Source organism: Sporothrix brasiliensis (genome assembly GCF_000820605.1).
Source record: "Sporothrix brasiliensis 5110 chromosome Unknown Cont20, whole genome shotgun sequence".
Taxonomy (NCBI): domain Eukaryota; kingdom Fungi; phylum Ascomycota; class Sordariomycetes; order Ophiostomatales; family Ophiostomataceae; genus Sporothrix; species Sporothrix brasiliensis.
Genome location: NW_024467139.1, coordinates 6,342,119 through 6,368,170, shown reverse-complemented (window position 1 = coordinate 6,368,170; position 26,052 = coordinate 6,342,119). Strand labels below are relative to the sequence as shown.

The 26,052-nt window shown below is 52.4% G+C and overlaps 7 protein-coding genes across 7 annotated transcripts; 3 read left to right on the top strand and 4 right to left on the bottom strand.

The window, feature by feature from the left end:
• Positions 1-385: 385 nt before the first annotated feature.
• SPBR_08975 (uncharacterized protein) lies at positions 386-2,098 on the top strand (the record flags this gene model as incomplete). Its single annotated transcript, XM_040767101.1, has 2 exons — positions 386-1,296; positions 1,366-2,098. The coding sequence occupies 2 exons, from the start codon at positions 386-388 to the stop codon at positions 2,096-2,098; spliced, it is 1,644 nt and encodes a 547-aa protein (XP_040617675.1).
• Positions 2,099-2,947: 849 nt separating this feature from the next.
• Positions 2,948-6,067, bottom strand: SPBR_06518 (uncharacterized protein; the record flags this gene model as incomplete). Its single annotated transcript, XM_040764774.1, has 5 exons — positions 2,948-2,981; positions 3,035-4,864; positions 4,983-5,372; positions 5,436-5,763; positions 5,830-6,067. 5 exons carry the CDS (start codon positions 6,065-6,067, stop codon positions 2,948-2,950), a joined length of 2,820 nt encoding a protein of 939 aa, XP_040617674.1.
• A 1,008-nt stretch (positions 6,068-7,075) lies between these two features.
• On the bottom strand, positions 7,076-9,550 carry SPBR_06672 (dolichyl-diphosphooligosaccharide--protein glycosyltransferase; the record flags this gene model as incomplete). Its single annotated transcript, XM_040764928.1, has 3 exons — positions 7,076-9,165; positions 9,304-9,327; positions 9,406-9,550. The coding sequence occupies 3 exons, from the start codon at positions 9,548-9,550 to the stop codon at positions 7,076-7,078; spliced, it is 2,259 nt and encodes a 752-aa protein (XP_040617673.1).
• A 1,236-nt stretch (positions 9,551-10,786) lies between these two features.
• SPBR_06784 (dynein intermediate chain, cytosolic) lies at positions 10,787-12,948 on the bottom strand (the record flags this gene model as incomplete). The annotated part of the gene is made up of 2 exons (XM_040765040.1): positions 10,787-12,775; positions 12,835-12,948. The coding sequence occupies 2 exons, from the start codon at positions 12,946-12,948 to the stop codon at positions 10,787-10,789; spliced, it is 2,103 nt and encodes a 700-aa protein (XP_040617672.1).
• Positions 12,949-17,432: 4,484 nt separating this feature from the next.
• On the top strand, positions 17,433-18,034 carry SPBR_07882 (mitochondrial ATPase, f0 complex, subunit e; the record flags this gene model as incomplete). Its single annotated transcript, XM_040766136.1, has 3 exons — positions 17,433-17,456; positions 17,693-17,885; positions 17,961-18,034. 3 exons carry the CDS (start codon positions 17,433-17,435, stop codon positions 18,032-18,034), a joined length of 291 nt encoding a protein of 96 aa, XP_040617671.1.
• A 2,590-nt stretch (positions 18,035-20,624) lies between these two features.
• Positions 20,625-21,797, top strand: SPBR_07438 (uncharacterized protein; the record flags this gene model as incomplete). The annotated part of the gene is made up of 3 exons (XM_040765692.1): positions 20,625-20,685; positions 20,752-21,666; positions 21,739-21,797. 3 exons carry the CDS (start codon positions 20,625-20,627, stop codon positions 21,795-21,797), a joined length of 1,035 nt encoding a protein of 344 aa, XP_040617670.1.
• A 377-nt stretch (positions 21,798-22,174) lies between these two features.
• Positions 22,175-24,713, bottom strand: SPBR_06648 (solute symporter family transporter; the record flags this gene model as incomplete). The annotated part of the gene is made up of 4 exons (XM_040764904.1): positions 22,175-23,434; positions 23,519-23,884; positions 24,042-24,124; positions 24,260-24,713. The coding sequence occupies 4 exons, from the start codon at positions 24,711-24,713 to the stop codon at positions 22,175-22,177; spliced, it is 2,163 nt and encodes a 720-aa protein (XP_040617669.1).
• Positions 24,714-26,052: the final 1,339 nt, after the last annotated feature.

The window sequence follows — 26,052 nt, the reverse complement described above, 5'->3', positions numbered from 1 at the left end:
CATTTCACTCCGCTTGTGTGGCACAAGAACCTGCCAAAGGCCCATCCCACACCAGTGTGGCTCTGTTTACACTCAGTTTCCATGGCACGTAACCATGGTCTCGTTGTCATCCTCTAGTCAGAACATACAATACGCCAAAGCAGGCCGCCAACGGTGTGTCACAGATTGGCCATATTCCCTAATATAAATATAACCTCCCTGCCCCTCGATGGCGACTTGTCTCTCTTCTTTCTTTTCTCCCAACCCTCTCGTCCACGCTGGCTCGTCCCGTCCAATTCCCATTCACTACGCAGGCACAGAGTCGCCATTACCGGAGCCTACCCAGAGCCTCGCCTAAACAGACAGCAGACTCTTTACACAACAAAGTAGCAAACGGCCAGAAACAATGTCGCCTCGCACCATCTACTACGTTGTGCGGCCCGGCCTAGCAACGACGCTGCCGTCCGGTGGCCGTTCTCAGGCACCGGCACGCCTTGTCCCTCTTGTTGCTGTCGACCAGCTGCCCGCGTGGGTGGACATTGTCGGCGTGCCGCGTGAGCTCACGCCAGAGCAGGCGGCGCAGATGATTGCCATTGCAAGCGACGGTGAAGCAGACACAGCAGGAAAAACAGACAACGACGAGAGCCAGCACGGCCAGGCGGGCCAGAACGCCGACGATGTGTTTAAGGTGCGCATCGTCACGAAACAGGGGGGTGCTTCCAAGGCCATGCCAGCGGTGGCCCAGTCGCCCACCGCCACGGCGGAAGAGACAGAGGAGACAGCGCGTCCGGTGTCTCTGACCCCGTCGCCGGATGTGGAAGACAACGATGCACACGTCGTCGTGGACAAGGCCAAAGATACCATAGGGGCCAAAGAAAACAAGGCCAACGAAGAGGTCACACATACTGACAACACATCGTCTGCTCTCCTCGCCTCCCCGCATCTTCGGCAGGGCGACAAACACACCGACGGCGCCCTTTCCAGCATGGTCGATGACATGCTGGCTGGCCTCAATGAGACGTCCCTCGGCGCGATTCTGAACCATCCTGCGCTCGTCAACGACCTCATAGACATTGACGTCGCTGCGGGTCAGGCTGCCCCCGTTCCGCTCCCGATGGACGGACTGGCCGACGAGGCCCAGGGTGACGAGGAGTCTGACCATTGCGGCAAGGACAAGGACGACACGGACGACAAGAGGGTCAAGCCCGCCGCCGCCGGTAGTCCTTTGAAGACACTCAAAGCCGGATGGCCGCCGCTGAAGCAGCGTTGTGCGAACGCCGTCCGGCCGTGCCGCCGCTGGTGCCGCACCGGCTTTTGGTAAGGGGGGGCGGTGGACGGTATTGTGACACGATGGAGTCTGCGCTCACGCTAACAGCGACAATCCAGCCCCTTTGGCGACAGCTGCCGCTACGCCCATGTCCTGCCGCAGACGCCCGAAGGCCTTGCGGCCATTGACATGGACCGCCTGCCGACGTGGTGGACGAACCGCGGCGGTCGAGCAAGCAAGGCCACCATCACGGCAGGCATAACTGCAGGCATCACTGCAGGCACCACGGCCGCCGCCAGAGGCACCCGTACGGCCGCCAGCAGCCAACGGCCGTCGCCGGCCCACCGCACCACGCGCAGCAACAGCAGCACAGCCAGTTCTGGTGACAACGGGCCCTACCTCAACCAGTTCAGCTGCTACAAGACGCCGGACGCGTCGCAGAGCGCGCCACACCCGACGCAGCGCACACGTGCGCACTCGACGGCGGTGGTGCCGACACAGACACATACCCAAGGCCCAACCCACAGCCATAAGCAAGTCCTCCATCCGCCCATGAGCAGCGCCATGCAGATGTCGCGCCCGTCGCGGACGTACACGTCGCGGCCGTCGAGCCGCACCGGCGCCGCCAAGGACGGCAGCAGCAGCGACACCAGTGCCGGCAGCGGTGGAGGCGGTGGAGGCGGTGGAGGCGGCGGAAAACAGAGCGTGCCCCCGCATCTCATTGCCAAAAAGAAGCTGCATCTGCAGCTGCAGCGGGAGAAGGAAATGGCAGAGCAAGTGGACGAGGGACAGACGCCATCCGCGCCCCCTGTGCAGGAGGTCGACGACCTAGTCGACCTGGTTGACCTGTAAGGACATAGACTCATAAGAGGAGGTTGAGGCATCACATCGCCCGTTCCACAGACGAGCATTTTGAGCCTTCAGACATGGATGGGAGAGAGGAAAGGTGGCAAAACATCCTACTTCATGGGACATGGACATCAACGATACATACTGAGATGTACAATATCCATTGTTGCAACCGGCGAGTAAATGAGGACGAGTACAATATTCTTTATTTTTTTTCTCTCTTTTTTTCATCACCTATAGCATACTAAAAATGGAGACGATAAAGACATCCTTGCAAACCTCGCCAAACAACTCCAACCTCCACATAATCATATTATTTCACATGTAAGAGCCACTTCATTCGAACGCAACAACGGCAGCCTCTAGCCATCCTAGTTGGCTTCAATTTTCCAGCAAAAGCAACAAGCAACACGTGAAACACAATGAACAATGAACACTACTTCCTTAACAATCGACTACCGGCAGTTGACACTTGGACAAATACCTCACCCTTCGCTCCTCTTGGAGGCCAATTATCTGGCAGGGATCGTCAGCGGGTTCACTGTATGCCCCAAGTGAGACGAACAACAGAAAGGACAAAAAAGAAAAGAGAAAAAAATAACATACGACAACGAATAGTAATTTGAGAGTGATGTCAAGAAGGGAACAAGATGTGCGGAAGATGCAGAGAGGAAGCAAATAAAGAATACCTAGTAGAGATCAGAGTAGCTCGCAGGGAATTATGGCAAGTAACTGACGATGACCGAAAGACAACACATATTGTCACATAAAAAGGCGCAATAGGACAGTATATCAACAATAAATCAAGGACTGAAAATCGAAGCTCAATATCAGAAGACACGATATCCAGACTCAGTAGACTGTCTGAATCGTTCGGATCGAGGCACTGCAGATGTTAGCCCGATGCCCTCCAAGGACGGCCTCTTGGACAAAACTTACCGGCATCGAAGAGGAGGCCGTGTTCTGCGTGCCTCCGCGCCGTGCGAGTCATCGGGGTTCGAAATCACCTCACAATCGACCAGCCGCTGCGTTGTGCTGACAAACGACCGCGTTCCAGGCTTCCCAAGGCTGCTGCTGGCCACACTGGCTGCATCGTCGTCGGTTCCCGTGTACTCCTCGACCTCAAACGTTGACGGCTTGCGGGCGCGACGCAGCGGCCGACTGCGGCCGACAAGTGCTATTTCCTGGTTGATATTCGGGGCGGTTTCGTTCTCTTTCTCACAGAAATCGCCGGTCTTGGACCCCCAGCCACGATCATGTCTGGATTCGTTGGCCTCTCCGTATCCGGCGTTTGGCGGCGACCAACAGTTCGTCACGTCCGAAAACAAGTCGAAATTGTAATCTGGAACAATTGGATCGTTTTCGAAGCTGTTGTAGTGAAATTCTGCAGCGCACGTGTCGTCGAACTGGTCATCCTCCTCAGCTTCGTCGCTAAAGGGGTTGGCGGTCTCTGTCTCACACCCATCGTCATTTCCCTGGAAGGAGCGGCGAGAGCCAACCTCTGAGAAGAGGTCGAAATTGTACGGCGGGATGCCTTCACCGAGCTGGCTGATTGGGTCCCCGTTCTGATCATCATAGTTCACGCCAAGTGTGCTGGAGCGAGGTGACGGGAGCTCTTCAGTGGCATCAGACATGGCACGGTGAGCGTTCTTGAGGTTCCAATTGCCCGCAGACGGCTCTGCACCAACATAGCCAGTGCTCCAGCCATCTTGGCCAGCATTTGAGCAGGACCCATAGGGGGCATCATCCTCAAACGGAGCAGGCGACTTGGGGATGGAGCGCTGAGGCTGGCTAGTTTGCGGTTGATAGAGCTCTTCGGACGCCATAGACGGACTGACCGTATGCACGCTGAATGTGCGAGGCACGCGTGTGCTTCCCGGGATTGGCATCAGCGGGCTGTACGGCGTTGCGCCATACATGTCATGAGAGGCCGGCTTCAGCGGCGACGAAAACGCATCCCTCGTCTTGCGTCCAGTCAAGGCGCTGGGCATTGTCTGGCAGTAGAACACGCTGCGGTCGGCTTCCGAGTCAATATGGTCATAGCATCGATGACTATGAGGTGTGCACATAAGGTGTGGCTCCTGGTTCTCCATGGCCATTGTACGACGCTTTCTGTACTGCTCGAAATTGACATGGTCGGAAGCACAGCGACGAACCGACTTGATGGGAGGTGAGGCGATCACAGCTGGGCGACAGGCTGGCGGGAACGATGCGAAGAAATTGGTCTTGTTGTCCGTGATACGAGAGCCGGTGAACAGGTCTTTGGTTTCTGTCTCGCTTCTCGACAGCGTCTCAAAGCGGACGTGATGCTGAGAAGGGTTGCCATCGCCTGCCAATCGATCACTGCCTCGAGGAGTAGTTTCCAGCACTTCGCTGCGAGGAGGAGGAACTGACGGGCTACTCTTAACCGTTTGGCAGTCGTCCGCTCTCAAATATTCGTGCTCGCTTTTGCTGTACCGTGGTCGGGCTGCGCTGCACTGATAGTAGCTGGACGGTTCTTCGTCATCAGAGTCAAGAACCGACTCTACTGTCGGCGGATGATAGCCCCTTGTCTTTTTCAAACTGCTGTTGGATGCAGTCTTGAGAGGCTGCTTGGTGGGCACTTTAGTTGACTCCTTTGATGGGGCCGTTTTCACCGAAACTGGCTCAGTCCTTGGTTCCTGGGTATGGCTATGTTCATGACGGGACTCCTTGGGTGAAGAGCTTGAATTTGCAATGTGCGCGGCGTAAGGCTTCGGCAAAGACTGAATGGCCTCCTCCATCATGGGACTGATCGAGCCAACAGTGTGGGGCGCCTGGGCCCGATGACTGGACTTCTTTTTTTCATGTATTTCTTGCATTTCCGGGCCGTTCTGCTGTAAAGGTGACTGAAATTGTTAGTACATACCGTAAACTAGTTGTAAACACTGGAATGGTATGTCGCTGTACCTTGACGCGAACAAGAGGCTCAGTCTCGCCCGCAGACACAATGCGGTCGTCGTTGCACAAGTCTAACACTTCACGACATTTGAGACAGTAGTTGATAAGCGTCTTTTTGCCAGGACGGAAAGGATTCGAATCGTGGAACTTGCGAGACCGAATCCTGCCACAGCCGGTGCAAAAGTGGTGCGCCAGTACCTTCTTGTGTCGAGACGACGTACGGCGGTACCGTTGGCTGCGCTTGAGAGACGACCGGCGGCAATGAGACCGGCTTGGCGTGCTCGAGCGGCGAGACCGATACCGGGTCTCAGTCTGAGAGGAGTCATACGACCGGTCCCGAGATTGGCGGCGGCTGTGCCTGTGAACAGGACCACATTCACGTCGGCCTCTGTCAGTGGAGCTTGAGCTGGACCGAGATGACAAAGGGCTGCGAGGCCGTCGTTTGGTACGCCCACTGCGCTTAGAGGTCTGCGATGTGAAGCTTTGTGAGGCGGCCGTGCTGCCGCTGGGCGGAACAACGCTATGCACAGGCATGCTCATTGGCATCATCGGACTCGAAACACCCGCGTGTGGCCACTGATATATATTCGGGAGCGTGTATGTGTAGTATGACGGCACAAACTGGGCCTGAGAAGGGATGGGCGGCGTCGATACGTGTGCCTGGCCCATGAAAGTTGGGTTGTTCTCCTTGCTGTCGACGGGCGGAGTTGTGGAAAGAGACTGTTGGGGTTGGAGAAGGTAGATCTGGGCTGGGATATTGGACAGAGCATACGGTACTCCCGCGTGTGCAGGCCCAGTTGTCACACCCGCGGAACTGTCGCATGGTGGAGCGGGCATGTTCTCCCAACCCGTGTTGTTGCGAATATAGCTGGGTACGGAGGGTTTGAGAAAGACGTCATCGACCACAGGTACGTGAGGTGTCGACGACGAGTCTGAGTTTGACCGTTCACGCCGGTTCCGCATGCCGAGCAGGCTCATCATCATTCCGGATGCACGAGACGTACGGCCGCTACCGTCACGGCTCGCAGAGCCTCTGTGGGATGGAGTCGGCATGTTGGAAGACGAACGAGGCGGATAGTACCGGTCGTGAGCACATTCTTCGTCGACAAACGGTGAAATGATGCCTGGTCTCCGCCCACTGCTGCGTCGGCGGCCCGAACGGTCCTCGACAGCACTGTGGAAAGGCACAAAATGTTAGAGTGTGTTCTGTATATCAAAATAGGTAGAGAACTAGGTCTTACTCGTGATGCCGTGAACGCTCGATGCGAGGCATTTGGAGAAATGCCCCTCGAAAGAGGAGCGATCGTGGCGAAAGTAAAATATTCACAAGGGGGGAGAAATGGGACGCGGCGACTAGATATACAGACAGAATTGATATCTACACAACGTCAACGGTAAAGGGACGGGGAAGGGGATCGACGGAGAATGATGGAAAACGGGACGCAAGAAAAGGAGACGTGGAAGGGGAAGACAAGAAAGCAAAGGAAGTGAAATCCATGGGTCCAAATAATGGGAAAGTGCGAGTGTGCAAAACCGTGTTAATAGTTGTGGCAAACAGAGAAGCCCCAAATTCACAGAATAGGAAACGGCAACCTGTCTGTGATGGTCGCGACTTCCTTTTTTGGACATACTGGGCTCTTAGCTACTGACGGCAATTGCACCCACAGAGCAACATGGCAGCAGTGTGCATATCGTCTAACGGCATATTGCCAAAAGACGTTAACCCACAATGGGAGCAATTCACACAAGGTAAGCGAGGGCAGAATGCAAAACAAACAAAAAGAAAATCTGTATTGAAAGGTGGTGCGATAAATACGACAGACGCGGCGAAACACATGGCCACAACGTCTCTAATTTTCCTCCATAGACGGAGTCCTTCTCCTTTACGTCTTTTATATGAGAGGGCATTGAAAGCCTCCATCTACTGCCAGCAAGCACAATCGGTTGTTTCCCCGACTCCTTGCAAGGTAGAACAAAACAAATTTCCAGTTCCCACATCCGGATGTCACCATCAAATGCTTTTTCTCTTCTCCTCGTCTCAACCACGCGCTACTCCCACTTCTAGTCGATGCGCAGGACGCGGGCTCCCTTGCGCTTGGTCGACCTCTTCTTCTTGTGGCCCTGCTCAAAGGACGCAACGGCGCCGTGGTCCCGGCCCACGTTGTCGTAGTCCTTGACCTTGTAGATCCGGATGATCCAGTTCTCGCTGGTGTAGGCCTCCTCGAGGGTGTTGAGCGTCGGGGCCTTCTCGGGCAGGCGCGAGCCACGGACGCGGTCCTGGGCCTGGCCCGGCGGGAACAGCGCCTGGTAGTTGTAGTAGGACATCTTGTACATCAGGCTGTTCTTCATGGTGTCGGTGGCCTCGTCGTCGACCCGGTACTCGCCGCGCGCGGTGAAGAAATCCCGCTCCTTCACCTCGTCCGGCCAGATGCCCTCAGCAATGCGGACCATCCACAGGAACTTGTTAATATCGTCTCCCGAGTAACCCAGGAGACCGCCAAAGACAACCAGCACGTAATCGACCTCGTGCGCTTTCATAATCGGGTAGCTAACTTCCTCGCGCGAGCTCATGGCCTTGCCCACCGTCGCAATGTGTGTGTTGTTCCACGTGTTGTTGTCCACCAGCGTCGGCCGGTCCGCCATGCCGCCAATCTGGTAGCCGTAGTCCCACCAAGACATCACCTTGGCGTCCTTGGGCGTGTTCTGGCGCAGCCACTGGTAGGCCTCGCGGTAGTCGTCGATAATGTGCTGGCTGCCGTCGGGCAGTTTGCTAGCGAGCACGACGGACGGCGACGAGTACGCGTTGGACGTCACCCACGTACAGTGGGCCACAAACATGACCAGGTAAATGACAACGGCGCCAGTCACAAACGACTTGGACAGGAACGAATAGACGCCGACGACGGGGCGGCTCATCGACTTGAGGCCACCCTTGGACGGCTTCTTGTCGGCATTCTCCTCGGCAGCAGCCACATCGGCCGGGCTGGGGCTCTTGGCGTTGAGGTAGCCGTCGAGCAGCGAGGACACAGTGATGGCCGCGGCCACGCAGACGACGGGCGTCAGCGTCAGCATCAGACGGACCATGACACCGGCAAAGTAGCTGCCGAACAGGGCGTAGACGACGATGAAGACATGCTCGTCCGCCAGGGTCTGGAAGCAGAGGTACACGCCGGCGGGGAACAGCCAGATGAGGAAGTTGAGGTCGAAGAAGAAGGCGGGCCAGGCAGTGGGCTGGTGCTCGGAGACGGACGCAATGATGGGGATGTGGATCTTGGCGTAGCCGGTGTCCCACAGCGAGTAGAAGCGGCCGCTCCAGGGTGCAATGACGCCGGCCGTGGTCGCAATGACGAGACCCAGGAGACCGATGGAGAAGACGCTAAAGGCCGAGAGCAGCAGGAACGTCTGGAACTGGCGGGTGGGGACGACGGAGCGCACGTAGTCGAGGAACGCCAGGAGCTGCAGGAAGCCGAAAATGCCGAGTGCGGGCATGTGCTCGCTGGTGCGGACGGGCAGGAAGCCGACAAAGGGAATCTGCATGCTCGCCAAGGTACCAAGGGCGTACCATGTGGTGTAGGCAACGTACAGGCGCGTGCTGTAGCGGCCCATGCAGATGAGGACGAAGGCGTGCAGCGGCAGCAGACAGGTAATGAAGGCGTAGCCACCCCACGAGGCCACCATGTATCCGTAGAAGAGGGCACAGAGGGCACCCCAGAGCATGGAGCCGAGCTTGAGTGCCTTGATCCACAGGTAGAAGGTGAAGACCAGCAGGAAGATGGCAATGGCCTCGTTGTCGTAGCTGCCGGCGACGGAGCGCGAGATGTAGCCGGGGGTGATTCCCATGAAGGCGGCGGCAAGGAGACCGGCGGAGGGCGACGTGGTCATCTCGCTGGTCAGCAGATAGGCCGAATAGGCGGTGAGGCCGGAGAAGGCGGGCGCCAGCATGACGCAGACGTTGCGGATGTCGACGGGGATGGTCAGGGCGCGGAGGGCGTGGTAGATGGCACCGCTGGTCACCATCAGGCCGGGGTACAGAGTGCCACCCGTGACACGGCCGAGCGGGTGCCACGTGCGGTCATCAAACCAGTCCCAGAAGCTGTAGAAGCCATTGGCGACAAGGTATTTCGTGGCGCGGAAGTTAAACCAAGGATCGACTATAGGAAAGGGCACGAGTTAGCAAGAGGAGGCTACGGATATGCTGGGCAGACGGGGTCGAGGGAGGACGAGGTCGATTGTGCATCAATGGAATCAGTGGGAGGCAGATAAAGCGTGGAATCGTCGATTGTACGCACATTCGTGGATGATGCTCTCAAATCCTAGACACATAGACACATGTCGTTAGCAATTGGCGTTTCCGAGGCCGGCATCAAAGAGAGAAACAGGCCTTCACTCACGGATCACAGAGAACAGGCGGCTGGACACGGAGGCGGCGGCAATGAGGAAGAGAATCACCACGCGCAGCACCGACCGCAGACTTCTGGTCTTTCCGGCATCGCCCAGAGGGCCAATCGGATTTGGCGTCGTCGATGTCGACGCCATTGTGGCCGATGGATTGGCGATGGGGGCAAGGAGGGGGAGAGATGCGACGAGGGAGGTCAATGGCAGGTCGTGAGGCCGATCATGGATGGTGAGAAAGAAAGAGGGGGTAACGAGAAAAGAAAAAGGGAACAACGTTTCAAAGGAAGGTAAGAAGAAGGCAGAAGGCACGGAAGGCACGACGACGAACTAGAACACGAACGAGCAACGAAAATGAGAAGGTGCGGTCGTTGATGGATTGCCCCTGCCAGAAACAGACGTGCCCTTTCTTGGTCGGGGCTTCGTGGAGAGGACAGCTGGAGCTTCCGCGTCGGCTTTTGGCGTTGCTTTGCTTGCAAGGTGTACTAAGGGGACAGGTGGCTTGGCGTCCCAGGAGGCTTGACACGCGGCTGGCCTGAGACAGCGCTATGATTGGCCAAATGGTCGAAGCTTGACCCCACTAGCCGTTGTATGGGACACACAATCGAACCGGCAGAAAAGCGGTGAGAGCCTCAGCGATTATCAACTCACATTTCCGTCTCTCACCATCTGGGGTTGGCCTCATCTCATGCAGACATAACAAGCAACACCAGGCAACAGGCCGATTCTTTATATGGAAATCCTTGTTTTGTTGCTGGCATGCTCGCACAGACCATATTTGACGACTATATAAAGAGACGGTTCCACGTTCTATCCCTCTCGTAGTCTTTTCTTTTGTCTCTTCCCTCCTCACCTTCTCTGAGTTTTTGGCTCTGATCAAGTGTAGTATCTGTTCTTTTCAGTTTAACCGCTGAAAGGACCCCAACGGGGTCTTTTTCGTGTGTTTACACGCAAATCTTTGGCAACTCGGGAAGAGCAGTCCGCTGGGCCTGTTCCATGACTGCTCTCCCCACTGTGTCCCTGGTATTTCACTGCTTCCAGGCGACGCGAACGTTTTGTGTTATTGACGAGACTAGGGGCTCTTAATCTTAATACCTTTTCATTACAGTCTTGGGCTTGTCTCGAGACGTGAAGAAGAGGCAAGAACAAACAATGAAACAGCACTGTCAGAACGGGTATTGTAGATTGTAAACGACAAGAGGTATTTTGGCATGTACACAAAAGAGAACAAATGAAATGCACGAGTCACAATGCTCGTCAAAGTGAACGCTGCCTGTTCAATCTAGGTCACTAGGTCACCAGTATTGTCCTCATATGTGAAGAAGATACGGTATAATTCGTACGCAACGACCCTCCATTCACCTCCACCCACCTACCACTTTACAACGCCACCGGGCCGTTGGCGTTCTGCGCTTCCAGCTTGTTGACCAGCTTCTTGACACTGGTCCACTCCTCGCTGCGCAGACCCTCCTTGCCGCCCAGATCCGGGCCCACCTCAAACACCGTCAGCGTGCCGGCAATGCCGCCCGTGGCCAGGCGCTTGCCGTCGCTCTTGTCCCAGGCCACCTTGTTCAGGCTGTTGGCCAGCATCGACCGGCCGTCCTTGCGCTGGCTCGGGCTGATCCGCGCCACCGGCTCTTCCGTCTCCACCGTAATGTCCCACAGCTCCAGCCAGCCGGCACCGTCCACCAGACTGAACACACCGGGCTTGACGGGCGACCAGGCTGCGTCGTATACGACATCTTCGCGCACAAAGTCCATCAGAGGCACCGCCGTGCCCTCCGCTGCCGCGCCGGCACCGCCCACACCGCCACCGCCCACAATCGTGCTCGTGGCCGCCGGCGCGCGGACCTTCCACAGCTTCGCCGACCAGTCCAGGCTCGACGACAGCACGAGGTCGCCGAGGTCGACGGGGCCACGTGCCGGGTGGAAGTCGACCGACAGCACAGGCGCCGCATGGCCGCGGTAGCGAACGCGCGCGTCGACGCCGGCCTTGGCCCCCGCGCGGTCGTAGCGATGGCACGGGTAGATGGTGCCCTCCTCGGAGCCGACCAAGAAGAAGGTCGGGTCGGCGTGGGGGAAGGCCAGGCACGTGGGGGCCAGGTCGTCGACCTTGCACGGCGGCGGCACGGTGAGGGACAAGAACTCTTGCGGCTGCGCGAGCATGTTCTCGGCCCAGCCACAGACCACGCCGTCGGTGCTGCAGCTGATGATGTTGTTGGCGTTCTGGGTGCCGACGATGTCGAGGGCATACACGGGGTGTGTGTGGCCGGAGCCGGTAAGCGGTGTCTTCTGCACGGGCGACGAGCGCGCGCGCGTGTCCCACACAAGCACCTGTCCGCTGTAGGCGCCGCCAAAGATGAGGTTCGGGTTGAAGGGCGAGAAGCGGGCCGTCAGGATGTCGGACTGGGCGTGGAACACAAACTCGGGGCGGTCGTGCAGGTTGAGGCTCCAGACCTGGACGACGCCGTCGGGCTCGTGCGGGGCTGTCGGGTTCTTCGTGTAGGAGGCGAGGAGGAGGTCGGGGAACTTGGGCGAGAAGTCGATGGACGTGATCATGCGCTTCCGCGACCACTTTTCGTCGTAAAACTGGCGAATCTCCTTCACCTTCCGCCGGCCGCGTCCGCCCACGTTGCCCTGCTCGTCCTCGTCCTCGTTGTCGTACGCCTGCAGGGTGTAGTCGGTCAAGATGTCGTATTCCAAGTCGAGCGCCTTTTCGATGACCTTGGTCGACTTCTCCAAGAAGTCGACAAACTCGGAATTGGACGTGACGGCCTTGAGCTCCTCGTTGGACAGAACGCGTGCCGGGTAGTTTGTCGAGAGAGGGGCTGTCTGTGCGGACTGCTGGCCAGCCAACTGCTCCTTTGCCGCCTGCAGCTCTTCCTCCACCTCTTGCCGGATGTTCTTGCGCAGCTCCTCTTCCCGTTCGCGTTCTCGCCGGCTCAGCTTCTTGTTCGGTGTGGCCGGCGTCGGCTCCTCGCCGTCCGAATCGTAGAGGGTGCGGTTGACGACAGGTGCTGTTGGCAGCAGATCGTCGGTGGTCTGGACGCCTTTGCTGTAGGAAAAGACTTCCTTGACGGGGGACGGAGGGCATTCGTAGATGGTCGTGAGCGAGACGGTAGACAGGACCTGCGGCTGTGACGGCCCCGTGCTGCTGACTTGCGTGATGCCGGCCGCTGCATATTCGGACGTCTCGTTGCTCAGCTCGCCCGCACTCAAAACACTATTCGGCCGGCTTCCCTTGTGTGCCGGCGACGCCGCACCGCCGGTTGTCGTCGAGCCCGGCCGGCTCTCGCCCACCAGGCTGTTGATGAGAGACTCTATCTCTCGGCGGTTGTCGGCGCGCCCGGGCGTTGGTGCAATCAGTTGCTGCCTGGTTAGCCAGCCGTCACCCAGAAGTGTACGGGCCGAGACTCGTTGTAACATACATCGGGTCCTATGCTCTGCCGTGATGCAGACGCCTGTGTTCTCAGCTCCCGCTGCCGCTTCAGCTCGGCGAGCTTCGCCCTCTTCGCCAGGATCTCATCGCGCCTTTGCTGCATGGCTATCTCGTGTGTCGGTGTGCCGATCCTGCCCGCGTCTGCCGCATGCTCGTGGCAATATGGCCTGTTGACTTTCCCAGCGTCGTGTCGTCGAGTGGCTTGTGCTCGGTGTGTGCCTAATGCGCGACTGTGGCAAAACAAGGTCGAAATCGTCAAAAGGCGTCGTCAGGGGGTTCGTCAATATAACAATGTTTGAGGCCGAAATATCAGGCTGGAGATCAAAATGCTAACCAGCAAATGAAAGCCCAGTAAGTATCAGGTTCGTGCTTCCAGGTCAACCAGTTGTCCAGTTGCACCCGCTCAGTATTGGTGGTGGTGTGTGGTGCCGGTAGTTGTCGTTGTTTTGTTAGCTTTGCTGCGTTTTGTCTGCCTTTCGTGCCCCTGGACCATGCGCGTCGTTCGCGACACCGCTAGCCTCGCCCCCAAGAATAGGTGGAGCTTGCTGCAGGAGAGCTGCTGACAGTTTGAACTGGTGCGGACAGTTACGAAGTAGCGTGCCATACACGTGATTCGCTCTCAGCCAGGACGTCCCATAATCGTACAACAAAAAACTCGGATCATGTGACAAAAGTGACTAAAATAGGTCATGTGATCAATCCGCCAGGAACGCGAGCGATTGCCCGCGCGTCAAAAAAGTGAGGCTGTAAAAATGTATCGTGAAGAATATCGTTAAAATGACTACGTTTTATATTAAGTAGAAGAAAATTATTTTTGTGTTATAAATATATTAATTACGTGTTATTTTTTAATACCTTTTTTTATTTTTTCCGATTTTTTTTTTATAAAAGTGGTGTAGTAACCGAAGTATAATAATTTTAAATTAAAATTATATTTTTTCGATATTATAATATTACTTTTTATTATTTTAATCGTACTTAGTACTTTTTTTATATATTTTAAAGTTAAAAAAACGTTTTTATTATAATATTTATTATTATATTTTTATAAAACTATAAGTATTTAAAGTAAAAGAATTATTATTATATTATTAACTACTTATTATTTATATTATTAAAACTTTTATTTATAAATAAACGGTAAAATATCGTTAAAGGATATTTACGTATATTTTAAGTATAAAGTATTATATACCGTTTTTATAAATTATCGATATTGTCGATTAATCGTATAAAAAAACGTAAAAGTATATTTAAACCGTTAATAAACCTCGTATTTTATTATACCTTTTATTTTTAAACTAAAAAAAAAAAACGTTTAATATAATTTTTAATATTACGGTTTTACTTATTAGTAACCTCGTCTTTTAAATCGTTCGAGTTAATATTAATAATAAAAATATTCGACGTGTTATTAAAAACCTTTTTACTTACTCTTTATATATTTATAACGTTAACTTACCTTACTATTTACGGGAGTTTATATTTTAACTTTAAAAGAAACTACTCGTAACTTTAAAAGGGATACGTTTTATACCTTTATATACTATTGAAAAAGTATATATTATTAATTAAAAGTTCGAAGTAATAAAAGATATACTTATAAAAAAGGAAACGGTTTATTAAAAAGGTAAAATAACCGTATACTTAATACCGTAGGTTTATATAGTATCGTTAAATAATTATAAGATTTATAAGTCGTTAAATTATCGTCTTTTATTACTTTTTAAAGGTTTTACGTTAATTTATATAAATAATACGGTGGTTTTTTTCGAGTATTATATATATTTACTTAACTACGTTAAAAAATATACGTATAATTAAAACTTATATTACTAAATCGATACGTAGTCGATTAAAACGATATAAAAAGTCGTATTTAATCCGACGTTAATAAAACTTAATAATTATAATCGTTTTTAAAATAAGAATCTTTACGACGTTTATAAAACGAACTTATAAAGACTAATAATCTTACTTATACTAATTAAAATATATATAAACTTAAAGTTTAAAGTAGTTACGAACTCGACACCACCCGTATATCTCGTTTACGTATACTTTATAAATAAACTTTACGTTATAACGAGTCTTATTACCGTTTAATATTAACGGGTGTATATTAAAGTAATATATAAATATTTTAAATATAGTCTTTTTCTCGTTTAAAAATAAAGACTTTAACGAGACGTTTTTTAGTGTGTTAATAGTACGTTACGTATAATTATATATCTCTTTATAATATAGTCCTTTAAACCGTCGTATTAATAAAGATTTTTAATAAAACTTTAAACTAAAAACGAGTTATAAAGTTTTAAAAAGGTAGTATTATAATAAACTTGTTATTTTAATACTTATTAACCTCGTCTTTATTATACGTTTTATATACTAAGTATATAACTATACTTTAATAATAAAAAAGACGTAACGAATAACCGTAATTTTAAACTAATTTTTATTATAATTAAAAAACGAAGGTGTAAAACTATTATCTTGTATAAAAGTTAAAAAAAAGATTATCGTAACCCCTGTAACGTTAACGTCGGTCTTTTTAATATTAAACGTTATTTTTATTATTTCGAAGAAAAAGTATACGAAAAAGACGTTAATCCCGTTAACCTCCGTAAAAATAATAAATAAATTTATACTAACGTTATTTATACTAAAAGTAACGTCGATAAAAAACTCCTTTACGATAAAAGTAAACGGTTATATTATTTCTTTATAAAAAAAACAAACCCTTTTATATTATTATAAACGTACTCTTTAAAGGTAAATTTATCGGTTTTTTTTAATAAAAGTAATAGTATAAAGACGTATTAATTTTAATCTCGTACTTAAAGATTTTTATTAACCTTCCTTTACCAGTAATAAACTTAAAAAAGGGTTACGTAGTTTACGTTAAATACTTTACTAGTAATAAGGTCACGGTAAATCTTTATAAGAGTGTAAGAGTTAAACCGTATATCGATATACTTTAAGACTTTTAACTTAAGATTAATATTTATATATATTTTATAGTAATAGTGGTGGAAAGAGAGTGTAAACGTGTACTTAATATAATATACTTTAATCGTTAAACGGTTATTATAGTCGTAACGTTTAAAGTTTCTTTTATCTCGTTAACTCTCGTTTTTATTTTTTTATTTTATATTTACGTTTTAATAATAATAAAAATAAAACGTAAACGAGATATAAGTTTTATAAGTTATTTTTAAGAAAAAACGATAACTATTAACTTATTAAATAATATCGATTAAAATTAAAATAGTTTATAAAACGTCGTTTTCGAGTACCTTTTTTTTTTTTCTTTTAAAATTTTATTAATTTAATAAAAAAAAGAGAGAAAGGGATAAGTAAACGGTCGATAATAAATAATATATTAATAAACGTAAGTTTATTATTCTTTTAATTATATTAATTATAAAAAAATAAAAAAGAAATAAATAATTAAGTAAAAAAAGTATATTAATAACTTTTACGTTTATAACTTTTAATAAAAATCCTTTTAAACGTTTAATTTAAAAGTAAAACGTTTTTTTTATACTTTATATAAGTCTTTTTTTACTTACTATTTTATAAAAACTTAAATTCGGTAATATCTCGTACTATTTAACATTTCGAATAATACCTTTTAATAAAGTTACCGGAAAAAAGATCGAGAGATAAAAAAAAAGAGTCGAGAGATAAAAAGGGAGGGTTTAAAAGTAAAGGGAGAGGGTTTAAAGGTAAAGGGAGAGGGTCGAAAGGTAAAGGAGGGTCGAAAGACGGTTAAGGTTTTAAAAAGGTACGGATTTCTAACGGCGACAAGACGTTATAATATCCTAAAAAAGAAAAGAAAAGTTAACCATATATATAAAAAAACGGTCGAAAAAATAACATAAAAATAATCTACATACCGTCTTCCATAGTGGTTCAATTACCGAAAAGCGATAAGGGTAAAAGAACGTGTAGATTATACAAGCGGAGGATTATGGTGATGGATACGGGCAAAAGTAAACAAAAAAGAGGGCGCGGCGCGTTTTCGACGTGGTCACGAGAAAAGCGGACCCGCTAGTCCCTAAAAGGATGGCGTTTTAGTCACATGATCCGAGTTTTTTGTTGTACGATTATGGTTCATGTCAGCCAGTGGATCTGGCCATTGGAACGACGCAACTGCAGCAGAGCTACAGGGGAAGGCCAGATCGCATCGGGCCTGTAATTCGTAGCTGCTGAAGGATAAAGGTACCCACACACCCCTTGTTCCATGAAGAGTGACTTTGCCGTCGCAATTACAACAGCTATGCAGGCCCAGCCCGATCCGCGAGATTTCCCGACCTACTCAGTAGGAAGTGGTCTGCGGCTTGCTCCTGCAAGCTAATGTGAGTGAAATTTCCAACACGCGCTCATCCGCGACCAACAGGGACAGCCGGCCTAAAAGCAAAGAGCGAGAAAAAAATCGCCAATTGGCACAATTGAACCACACAACGACGCATCCCAGCACTCTTCTTTTCCAACCTCGTCATCTCACACCACTTTCGCGATCTCGCGCCCACGTTCTCTTCAGCGTTTCCCTCCCCTTCTCTCGCCCTCTTCACAGCCGCAGCAATGGCGTCCAACGCAGGTGTTAATGTACGTTTCCTTTTTCAATTCGCGCCCCGTTCCCGCCGAGGACGACACCGATACCGTATTCCGGGTGGAGGATGGCTTCCTGTTGATGGGGATTCCGTTGTTGCGCGATGCATCGAACGACTGGCGCGCTCCGGAAGCTGTGCCTCGGAAGCTCTGTCCGGCTTCTTATCGCGAGTCTGATCGCCAGCTCGAAGAAGCCGAATTGAATGCTGACATTGCCTTCTTCTCTCTCGCAGGTCCTCCGGTACTCGGCCCTTGGCCTCGGTGTCTTGTACGGCTTCTACCATCAGCGCACAATCAACTCCTCAGACAAGGCGGCCGCCGCGAAGCGGGCATACGAGCACAAGCAGAGCCTGATCAACCAAGCCAAGGCGGAGTACACCAAGCTCCGCTCCCCGTCACCCGCAGCATCGGCGACGTCCAGCGGTCGTAAGTGTTCGGACGGGATGGGAGCAACAGAGACTTGCCGGGCCGGGCGCAGCATCGCTAACACGCCTAATCCAGTGAACCAAGACCCGATGGACCCCAAGTTCGACCTCGAGGCCTACTTCGAGGCTCTGATGAAGGAGAAGCCATAAACGGACGAGGATGGGGCTGCGCGCGAGATTGAAGAACTTTGTCGAGGTCACGCAGCGCACAAAGTCAGCCGTCTGCGCTCTGTGTGATGCCCGGCTTCTGTAGGTATATGGCATAATATGTTGAAGGGGCTCGAAAAGAGACGGGTGCGGATAGATGATGGGATGATGCTTGGGGCGGGGACTGCATATGGTTTTCCTTTTCTTGTTTGTTTCTTTTTTGCAAAAACTTCCTTCTTTGCTCTTTGCCCTTGCTCGGTCGTCGAACTTTTCCCTTTGTTTTCATCTTGGCGGCTCGGGCAATGGGAGAGAGAAAGAAATGCATCTTGGCTTTGGCATTGGATTATGGGATGACGGCTGGATCCCGGGCGGACGATAACGAGTGGCCTCGACTTTTGACTTTCACTTTCGGCATTCCGCATTCGACGGTCGATGCTCGATAAGTCGTCTTTGATCTGCAATCTCCTCCTCTCGGCTCTCGATATCGATCTCAACTGCTGAGCCTTGACCACCTCGTCTCGGACTGACCTCCAAGCGACGGCAAGGCAAGGCAAACTCTGCCCGCTTCCTCGACGACGGGACGACAGCATATAAACGAGCATCCGCATAGACTTCCTTCCTAGCCTCGAGTTGCACTGTATATGTGTACAATATCAAATTTAGACGGACAGATGGTATAGCCTTGGTGTATCACTTGGTGACGTGATGTGACGTATAAAGGACGAATCGTACGGAACGGTCCGTGGTAAGCCATGGTTGGAGTGACGTGGAACTAATTAGGGACCGAGAAAATAGGAGGGACCAGCGAATGTGTTGACAAACGTGTCGAAACGACCCCGAGAGGAGAGACGTGTTCATCAACTTCGCTTCATACCCTAGACTGAGTATGTGCCGTTTTCCAGACATACTACCCCAGGTCTGACAAGGGCCTTGCCGCTTCAAGGGTGCCTCAGTATATAAAGTCGATCAATAGCGTCGCGTGAACGATCGCAGCTGCCTGTTTCCCAACTTCCAACATAGCTGCAATTCCCTCTGCCTCAGTAGTAGGCCTCGTCTTGACTCTTCACTAGATAGTGTCATCAGAGTTGTGTCTTGGCCTGGTCCAGCCAACCTCATCCCCGACGCTTGGCTACAGGTTAACAGCCGTATTGCAGATAGCTTCGGAGGCCGATTCTGGTTTTGTTGGAACGTGCGGCGGCCCTCGCTCACGGTTGAGTCGCTCCCTTGACACTATTTCCCCGTAGGACTCGTAACGCTGGCGCGCGGAGTCAGACAAGCGCGACTTTGGTAGATGACTACCAAGAATAGACGTCGGGAATAGTCCGTCTACGGAGTATGAAGAAATACCAGCCACAGCGGACAACTGGGGGAAAGAAGTGTTGGGTTGCGCCTGCCTGGCGAGGAACAGCCGATAGATGCCAGATACAGCCTTGGCCACCCATTTTTAAGAAGGTGCCCAAGAAATGTACGCCAATGACGAGCGGCCGGCGCTTCGCGCCTTCCCAACCCACAACCCACCCACACCATCCACCGAAATCGCGCCGATTGCTGGCATGTCTAAAAGCACCGTCGGGGAAGCAGGGGCATTGAAACGCTGCGGCTCATGTCATACAAAAAGGACTTTGTCGCGCCTCGAATGGGAATTCTTGCAATTACAATACAGTCTACAGCACCTTTACAGCACCGATAGACCTTGTCAAGCCGAGACTTCCACGCGGAGTGTCGCAAGCTAATGGCTAACTACAAGCCGCTAGTCGCCACTGCCTTTTACGGACATCAGAGGCCGTGCCTGCCGCCTCTCTGAGTTCCCCATTCGAGCCAGTGAGGTCACATAGAAGCCCACAGTGGCATTATCTGGGCTGCTCCTTCCCATAGTTTTCACATGTGGCATTTGTGATTACTCTGTGCGACATACTCCTGCCTATTTTGCCTTGCACGCCGTTCCTGCCATTTCAGCTCCTTTGTCTCTCCTGAATTCTCACGTTTCCCTTTGTCGCGCAATTTGTCATTTTCGATTTCTCCTTCCCCTCTTTCTATTCGATTTCAAGCCCGTCGACACCCTTACGTCCCCCCCGGACCATCGCCATCTATGCTATCAGAGTACGACGCCCGCAACCGTTTCTGACCAATACAAACTCCTCATTTACGAACCGCACACCAAAGGGCCGCAGAGCTGGCCTTGGGCGCCCTAGTCCGCCTTTCGATCTCCGAATCACAGCCCAGAGTTCACAGCTCGCTGCTCGTCATACTCGATCCCTTGGTCTTTTTTCCCTCTTGCGTTTGCAACTATTTCCTCTGAAAGGTCTGTTGCATCCTTGCCTACTAGCTCGGCCTCGACGCCGTGGACATTACTGCTGTTGGAATGAGGAGGCTACCTCTGCGCCTCCGCACTTCTCCCTCCTCGCGATTTCCGCCTCTCCGTCCTGCACCGTCTGGGTTGTCAAGACCCGTCCCGTCAGGACAATGTCTTTCTCTCGGCGGTAGCAGCAGTGGAGGCCACCCTCGCGCCCGCTGCGTGCATGGTTCTCCTCACATGTCGTTCCCTGTCATCACTGAGCGCCCCTCGGCCTCAGGCTCCACCGATGCTCCAACCATGTTCGACGCTACCAACCACAACGACATTGATCACCACGGATCACCCGCACGACGCCGATGTGACTCTCACACAAATTCTTCCTCACTACATCCCCTCCCTAAGCTTCCTTTCCACTTTGAGACAGGCGTGGGACTTTTCGCCAAGCGTATACCTCGGCCGTTTCCTCCGCCCTTTTTGTCGCCGCCATCGGGCTCTTTCTCCGATCCACTGAGTACCCACGACCGAAGTCGAGACCGCCGAGAGCTGGTTGACGGTCATCTGATTGGCGGCTGCACCAACGGCGACGACGCGGTGTATGCGGGCGAGTATTTTGTGGCGGCCAACGACGGTGTCGGCGCCTGGTCCATGCGGCCTCGGGGGCACGCCGGGCTGTGGTCGCGGCTCGTCGTGCACTTTTGGGCCAATGCTGTGAGCGAGAGTGTGGCGGCGGGGTCCATCACCGCACCGGAGCCGATCAAGTACCTGCAACGCGCATATGAACAGACGATCGAAGCAACACGGGCACCCAACGACTGGCAGGGAACGACGACAGCCGCAGGCGCGCTTCTGTCATACCGGCAAATCGAGGCAGCCGACGACCGCGCCGCATACACTGACGAGAACGAACCGGTGCTCTACGTGACGAACCTGGGCGACTCCCAAATCATGGTGGTGCGGCCGGCCGAGGGCAAGATCGTTTTCAAGACGACGGAACAGTGGCACTGGTTCGACTGCCCGCGGCAGTTGGGCACGAACAGCCCGGACACTCCGCGCGACAACGCCGTCGTTGACGTGGTGCCGATCAATGTGGGAGACATTGTCCTTGCCATGTCGGACGGCCTCATCGACAATCTCTGGTCACACGAGATTGTGGAGCAAGTCAGCAAGAGCGTAGCCGCATGGCAGGCCAAGGACAAGACTCCAGCAGATCTGCACCGGGGCATGATGACGGCAGTTGCAGAGGAGCTGGTCGAGGCTGCCCGTGTGATTGCGGTAGATCCGTTCGCCGAGAGTCCTTTTATGGAGCATGCCATTGAAGAGGGCCTGGCAAGCGAAGGAGGTTAGTAAAACCCGCCGCTTATGTGGACGCCTATGTTCAAGCCACAATGCCACAATACTAACTGCTGCTCAGGGAAGCTTGACGACATCAGCGTCGTTGCTGCGCTGTGTCGTCGCAGCGATGCTACGTGAGACACGGGCAGGAATTTTACTAATACGAAGAACGGAAGAAACAGTCATGATCATCAGCGTCTTTTTCTTATTCTCATCTTTTCGTCTACGAGTTTACGTTTTCGTTTGGGGGCATAAACAGAGGTTTTGAAAGGCGAAAGCCCGCGGCGTTTCTTGTCAGGCGTTCTTCTCTTTTGCTTCTTTGGATATTTTTGTCTCATGCTTATACTCTGCGACCTCTTGGTCCGTAGACCAAGAAGGTGTTGGACCCTCTAGTTATAGCATTTTGGACCTTTGTACCATGCTCTTCTAATTCTGGAAATCTGAACCCCCAGCTTTCTCACTCAAACCACGCTCTGTGTAGCTGCCAAACCATTTGTCAAGCAACGCCACAAGCATCATGTCCGCCGCGATTTCATGTCGTCGATGAACATGCCGAACATGCCGAACAAGTCCTTCCAGCTTTCTGCTACCGGCCAGATGATGCATGCGATAGCACTAAAGAAGACCCAAGTCATACTGATGGCGACCCATCCCGTCAGCGCAGCTTTGGTAAAGATGAAGCCAGTGCCGTAAAAGGCAAACGGAAACAACACCATGGCAAAGACGAAGAAAACGGCACAGCACCAGATGGCCAGACGGCGCACCTTGTGGTACAGATCAAGGTCGAGGGGCTCGATGTGGTTGGCTGTAAGAAAGTCGACAATTTCGTTGCCTGTGGCCTCCGGGACCGAACCCGCCGCCGCCTGCGGTGTCTGTTGGACAATCACGCCCGTGGCTGCAACTGCGTCCATCGGGGTCACCACAGCGTACGTCTCCTCCTTGCTGCCTGCGCCACCCGTGTCGCCCTTCTCGCCCTTGTCGCCCAGGGCCATCTCCGCACGCGCCTCGGCGTCGTCTGTGACGACCTGACCCTGAAGCGAGGCAACACCACAAATCTTCTCCAAACGGGCCACGTGCGCCGGGTCGCTAGAGGTGTACTTGTACGGGAAAAGGTACGAGAACGCGACGGCAACAACCGCACCGGTGCCGCACGTCGTGGCACTCCCGGCGACGCTGTTGGTGAGGTCGCCGGTAGTGATCACGCTGATCGAGCCGTCCCGCAGGTAGGTGGTGACCAGCCACGTCATGATGCCGAGCGGCATGGCGATGAGCGGCGCGCCAATGGCGGCAGGCGTCGACATACGCGAGGGCCATAACAAAATCAGGCCGAGAGGAATGCCGCCGCCGCCAATCATGCAGCCGCCCTGGGTCAGAATCCAGGTGATGTTGATGCCGCTGGCGTTGAGGCCGCAGCAAAAGGTAGCGAGGACGAGCGAATAGGCGATGATGCTGGTGTGGGCCTGGACGACCAGCTGGGACGAGGTGGCGCCCTTGTTCACGTACAGCTTATAGACATCAAACGTCCAGAGCGAGGACACGGCGATGAGCTCGGCGGACGTGGCCGAGGTGATGGCCATGAAGAGCAGCAGGAGCATGAGCGCCGCGCCGTTCTTGCCCATCAGCGCAATGGCCGTGGCCGGCGCGCTGAAGCCGCCGTTGACCTGGGCGGCATTGAGGGCGTTGGGATACGTGGGGAAACGCGGCGAACTGGTCATGGCGACGCATCCGAGGCCCATGGCCGTCGCAAAGCCGTACGGGATGCCATACCAAGCGAGCTGGAGATGGACAAAACGGTATCAGGTTAGTTGAACTTTCAAAGGCAGCAAAGTCATTCTTTGGCAGACGTAACATAAACGTACACCACCAAAAAGGTACGCCTTGACGCTCGTCTCCGGCTTCGAGGCAATCGCACGCTGCCAGTACGCCTGGTCGAGCCAGACAGTGGAGAAGCCGCCGAGAAAGATGAGCGCCGCAAAGGTCAAACCACCCTTGGACTGGAACGTCAGCCACGAGCCGTCCCTGTTGTTGGGCAGAGGCGTGGCCTCCGCGGCGGCCGTGAGAAGGTCATGGAGACGGCTGGGGCTGCCGACATATTCATCGGTCGTATACAAGGCAAACGCGAAGATGAAGATGGCGACAAACAGGATGACCGTGTGGATATAGTCGGCAACGAACGTGCTCCGCAGGCCACCCTGGATGACATACGCGGCAACGGCGAGGGGGATCTAGAGTTGAGGTTGCACTCGTTTAGCCGGCCATAAAGTGGACAGTTTGGGAGAGATAACATGGCCGCGGTTCGCGGGTCGAGCCGCGGAGAAATCAAAACTGTGGGGAAGTTGAGGGGGGGGGTGAGAAACAAGGTGCGCAGTTGGAGACACTCACAATAAAGCAGGCCGCATAGACATTCACACCCGACAGGCCAGCCACGACTTGAGCACCACCCAACACAAGGGTGGCACCGACGACTGGAACCCGGAAATAAGTCAGCATGATTCATACAGCCTGTCACGCGCAGCACATCCGACAATTGTGGAGTGGCTCGTGCACCGGTACTATATTTACACACCCACACGCCGACGTGCATACGCCACACCACTTACACATATTAGTGGCCCAGCCAAAGACCAGATAGATGGCATGCGCCACGGGCCCGTGTCGTGCGAGCACGATCTCAGGAAAGGTGTGGGCGCCGGGCAGGTCGCGCTTGACCATGAGGGACAGCATCGAGAACAACAACACCTGCGATGTGCCCAGTGCAGCATACCACATGGGGCCGGAGATGCCATAGGCGTACGCAAACGTTGAGCTGGTCAGCAGCGTGGCGGACCACGTCCACGAACTGACGATACCAGCGACGATCAGGCCCGGCTTGACACTGCGCGACGCCGTGTTGAACTCCTCCGACTGCTTGGTCGAGAACTGGGAGTAGCGGTTCTGGAACTGCGTCGTGGCGATCATGACGATTGTGAAGACGGCACCGATGCCCGCCAGGATGCCGTAGCCCACACCTGGACTCAGCACCTGCAGTTCCTTGCCAAACGTGGCACTCGACATGGTGGGAAATGAAATGCTGAATAGGAGACGGGAAAAGTAAGGTAGAAGAGGACTATAATTAAGATGACGCTGCGTGTTCTGCGACGTCTAACAAATCTCCAGTGGTTTCTTTTTTTCATCCCCCGGACCAGATGTCTCGCGACCATTCTGTCTTATAGTTGGACAAGGAAGACGTTCACAACAGGATACTTCTCATCTACAAAGATAAGGAATCGACCGAAAGACAAGGCCGAAGAGCATATCGATGCATCGGCATCTTCCCCGAGAAGCTGCCGCATTTCCGCGTTCTCGTTTCGTCGCACTCATGATAACGGTTTGGTGGCCACACAACCCCTCTCTTCACATTCGTTATCTCTGGCGAAACCAGGTGAGGGTGCGATGTGACGACACCGTCTCTGGCTTCCAACGTTGAAAGATATCAGATACCAGCGTTCCAGGATCGCCACAGCTGCCGGCATCTTTGACACACGTGTGCCCGGCCTCCTATGTGCAGTCCCACGCCGTACATCGGGAGGAGGGGGACAGCATTCCCGACTATCCCGGATCGTGTCTTCGGACCCCGACGTTGCAGTTTATGGCATCTTTCCTTATCTCTGATTTTGTTCGACATCAAAGGTCGACCGTTGCCAAATGGGCCAATTGGGCAGCGACATGCGGGTGTCTCCATGCGGCTAGCGGCTCGCTAGCGGGCCACAGCGTGGGGCCGCCTGGCAAACCTTAAAGGGAGCTGTTCCCGCTGTTGGAGAGCCGCCTGTGAACTTGGTTGCCTGGGTTTGGCGCAGTTGGCATTGCCGCTGTTGAAACGTTCTTGGGAGAATTCTGCACATTTCTGAATGATGGTGCGGGCTGACACTGACAACATTGGCGCGGTTGGTCTCAGCCGCAACGAAATGCGCCTTATGGCGACTTGGGACGACCGAGAACCCAAAAGCCAAGACCATGCACGGAAAGATGATGGCTGCGCGAGGTAATACAGGTGCGATTCTGCACAGAAAGGGGTCTCAACACCAAGTGCGGCAACACCTATTCGTCCGAATCGCAGGGGAAGCTGAAAGAAGAAAGGGAAGCATAACGCGAGCTTAACGACTCTCCCGGCATATTTCGTGTATCTACAAGAAACACACATTATTTTCGGAAACTTTCACTCGTTTGTTCTCAGCCTTGACTACTTTGAAACGGATGCAACGGCAGTCGTCCTTATCTCGAGAACCCATTTATTTGCCGACGTCGCCATCATCAAAGATAGTTCAGTCCTGTCACCAACACTTGCTCAACACTTGCCCAACCTCCGACCCCTCACTCGAATATCGGACGCATCTTCGCATATTCCTTACCCGCC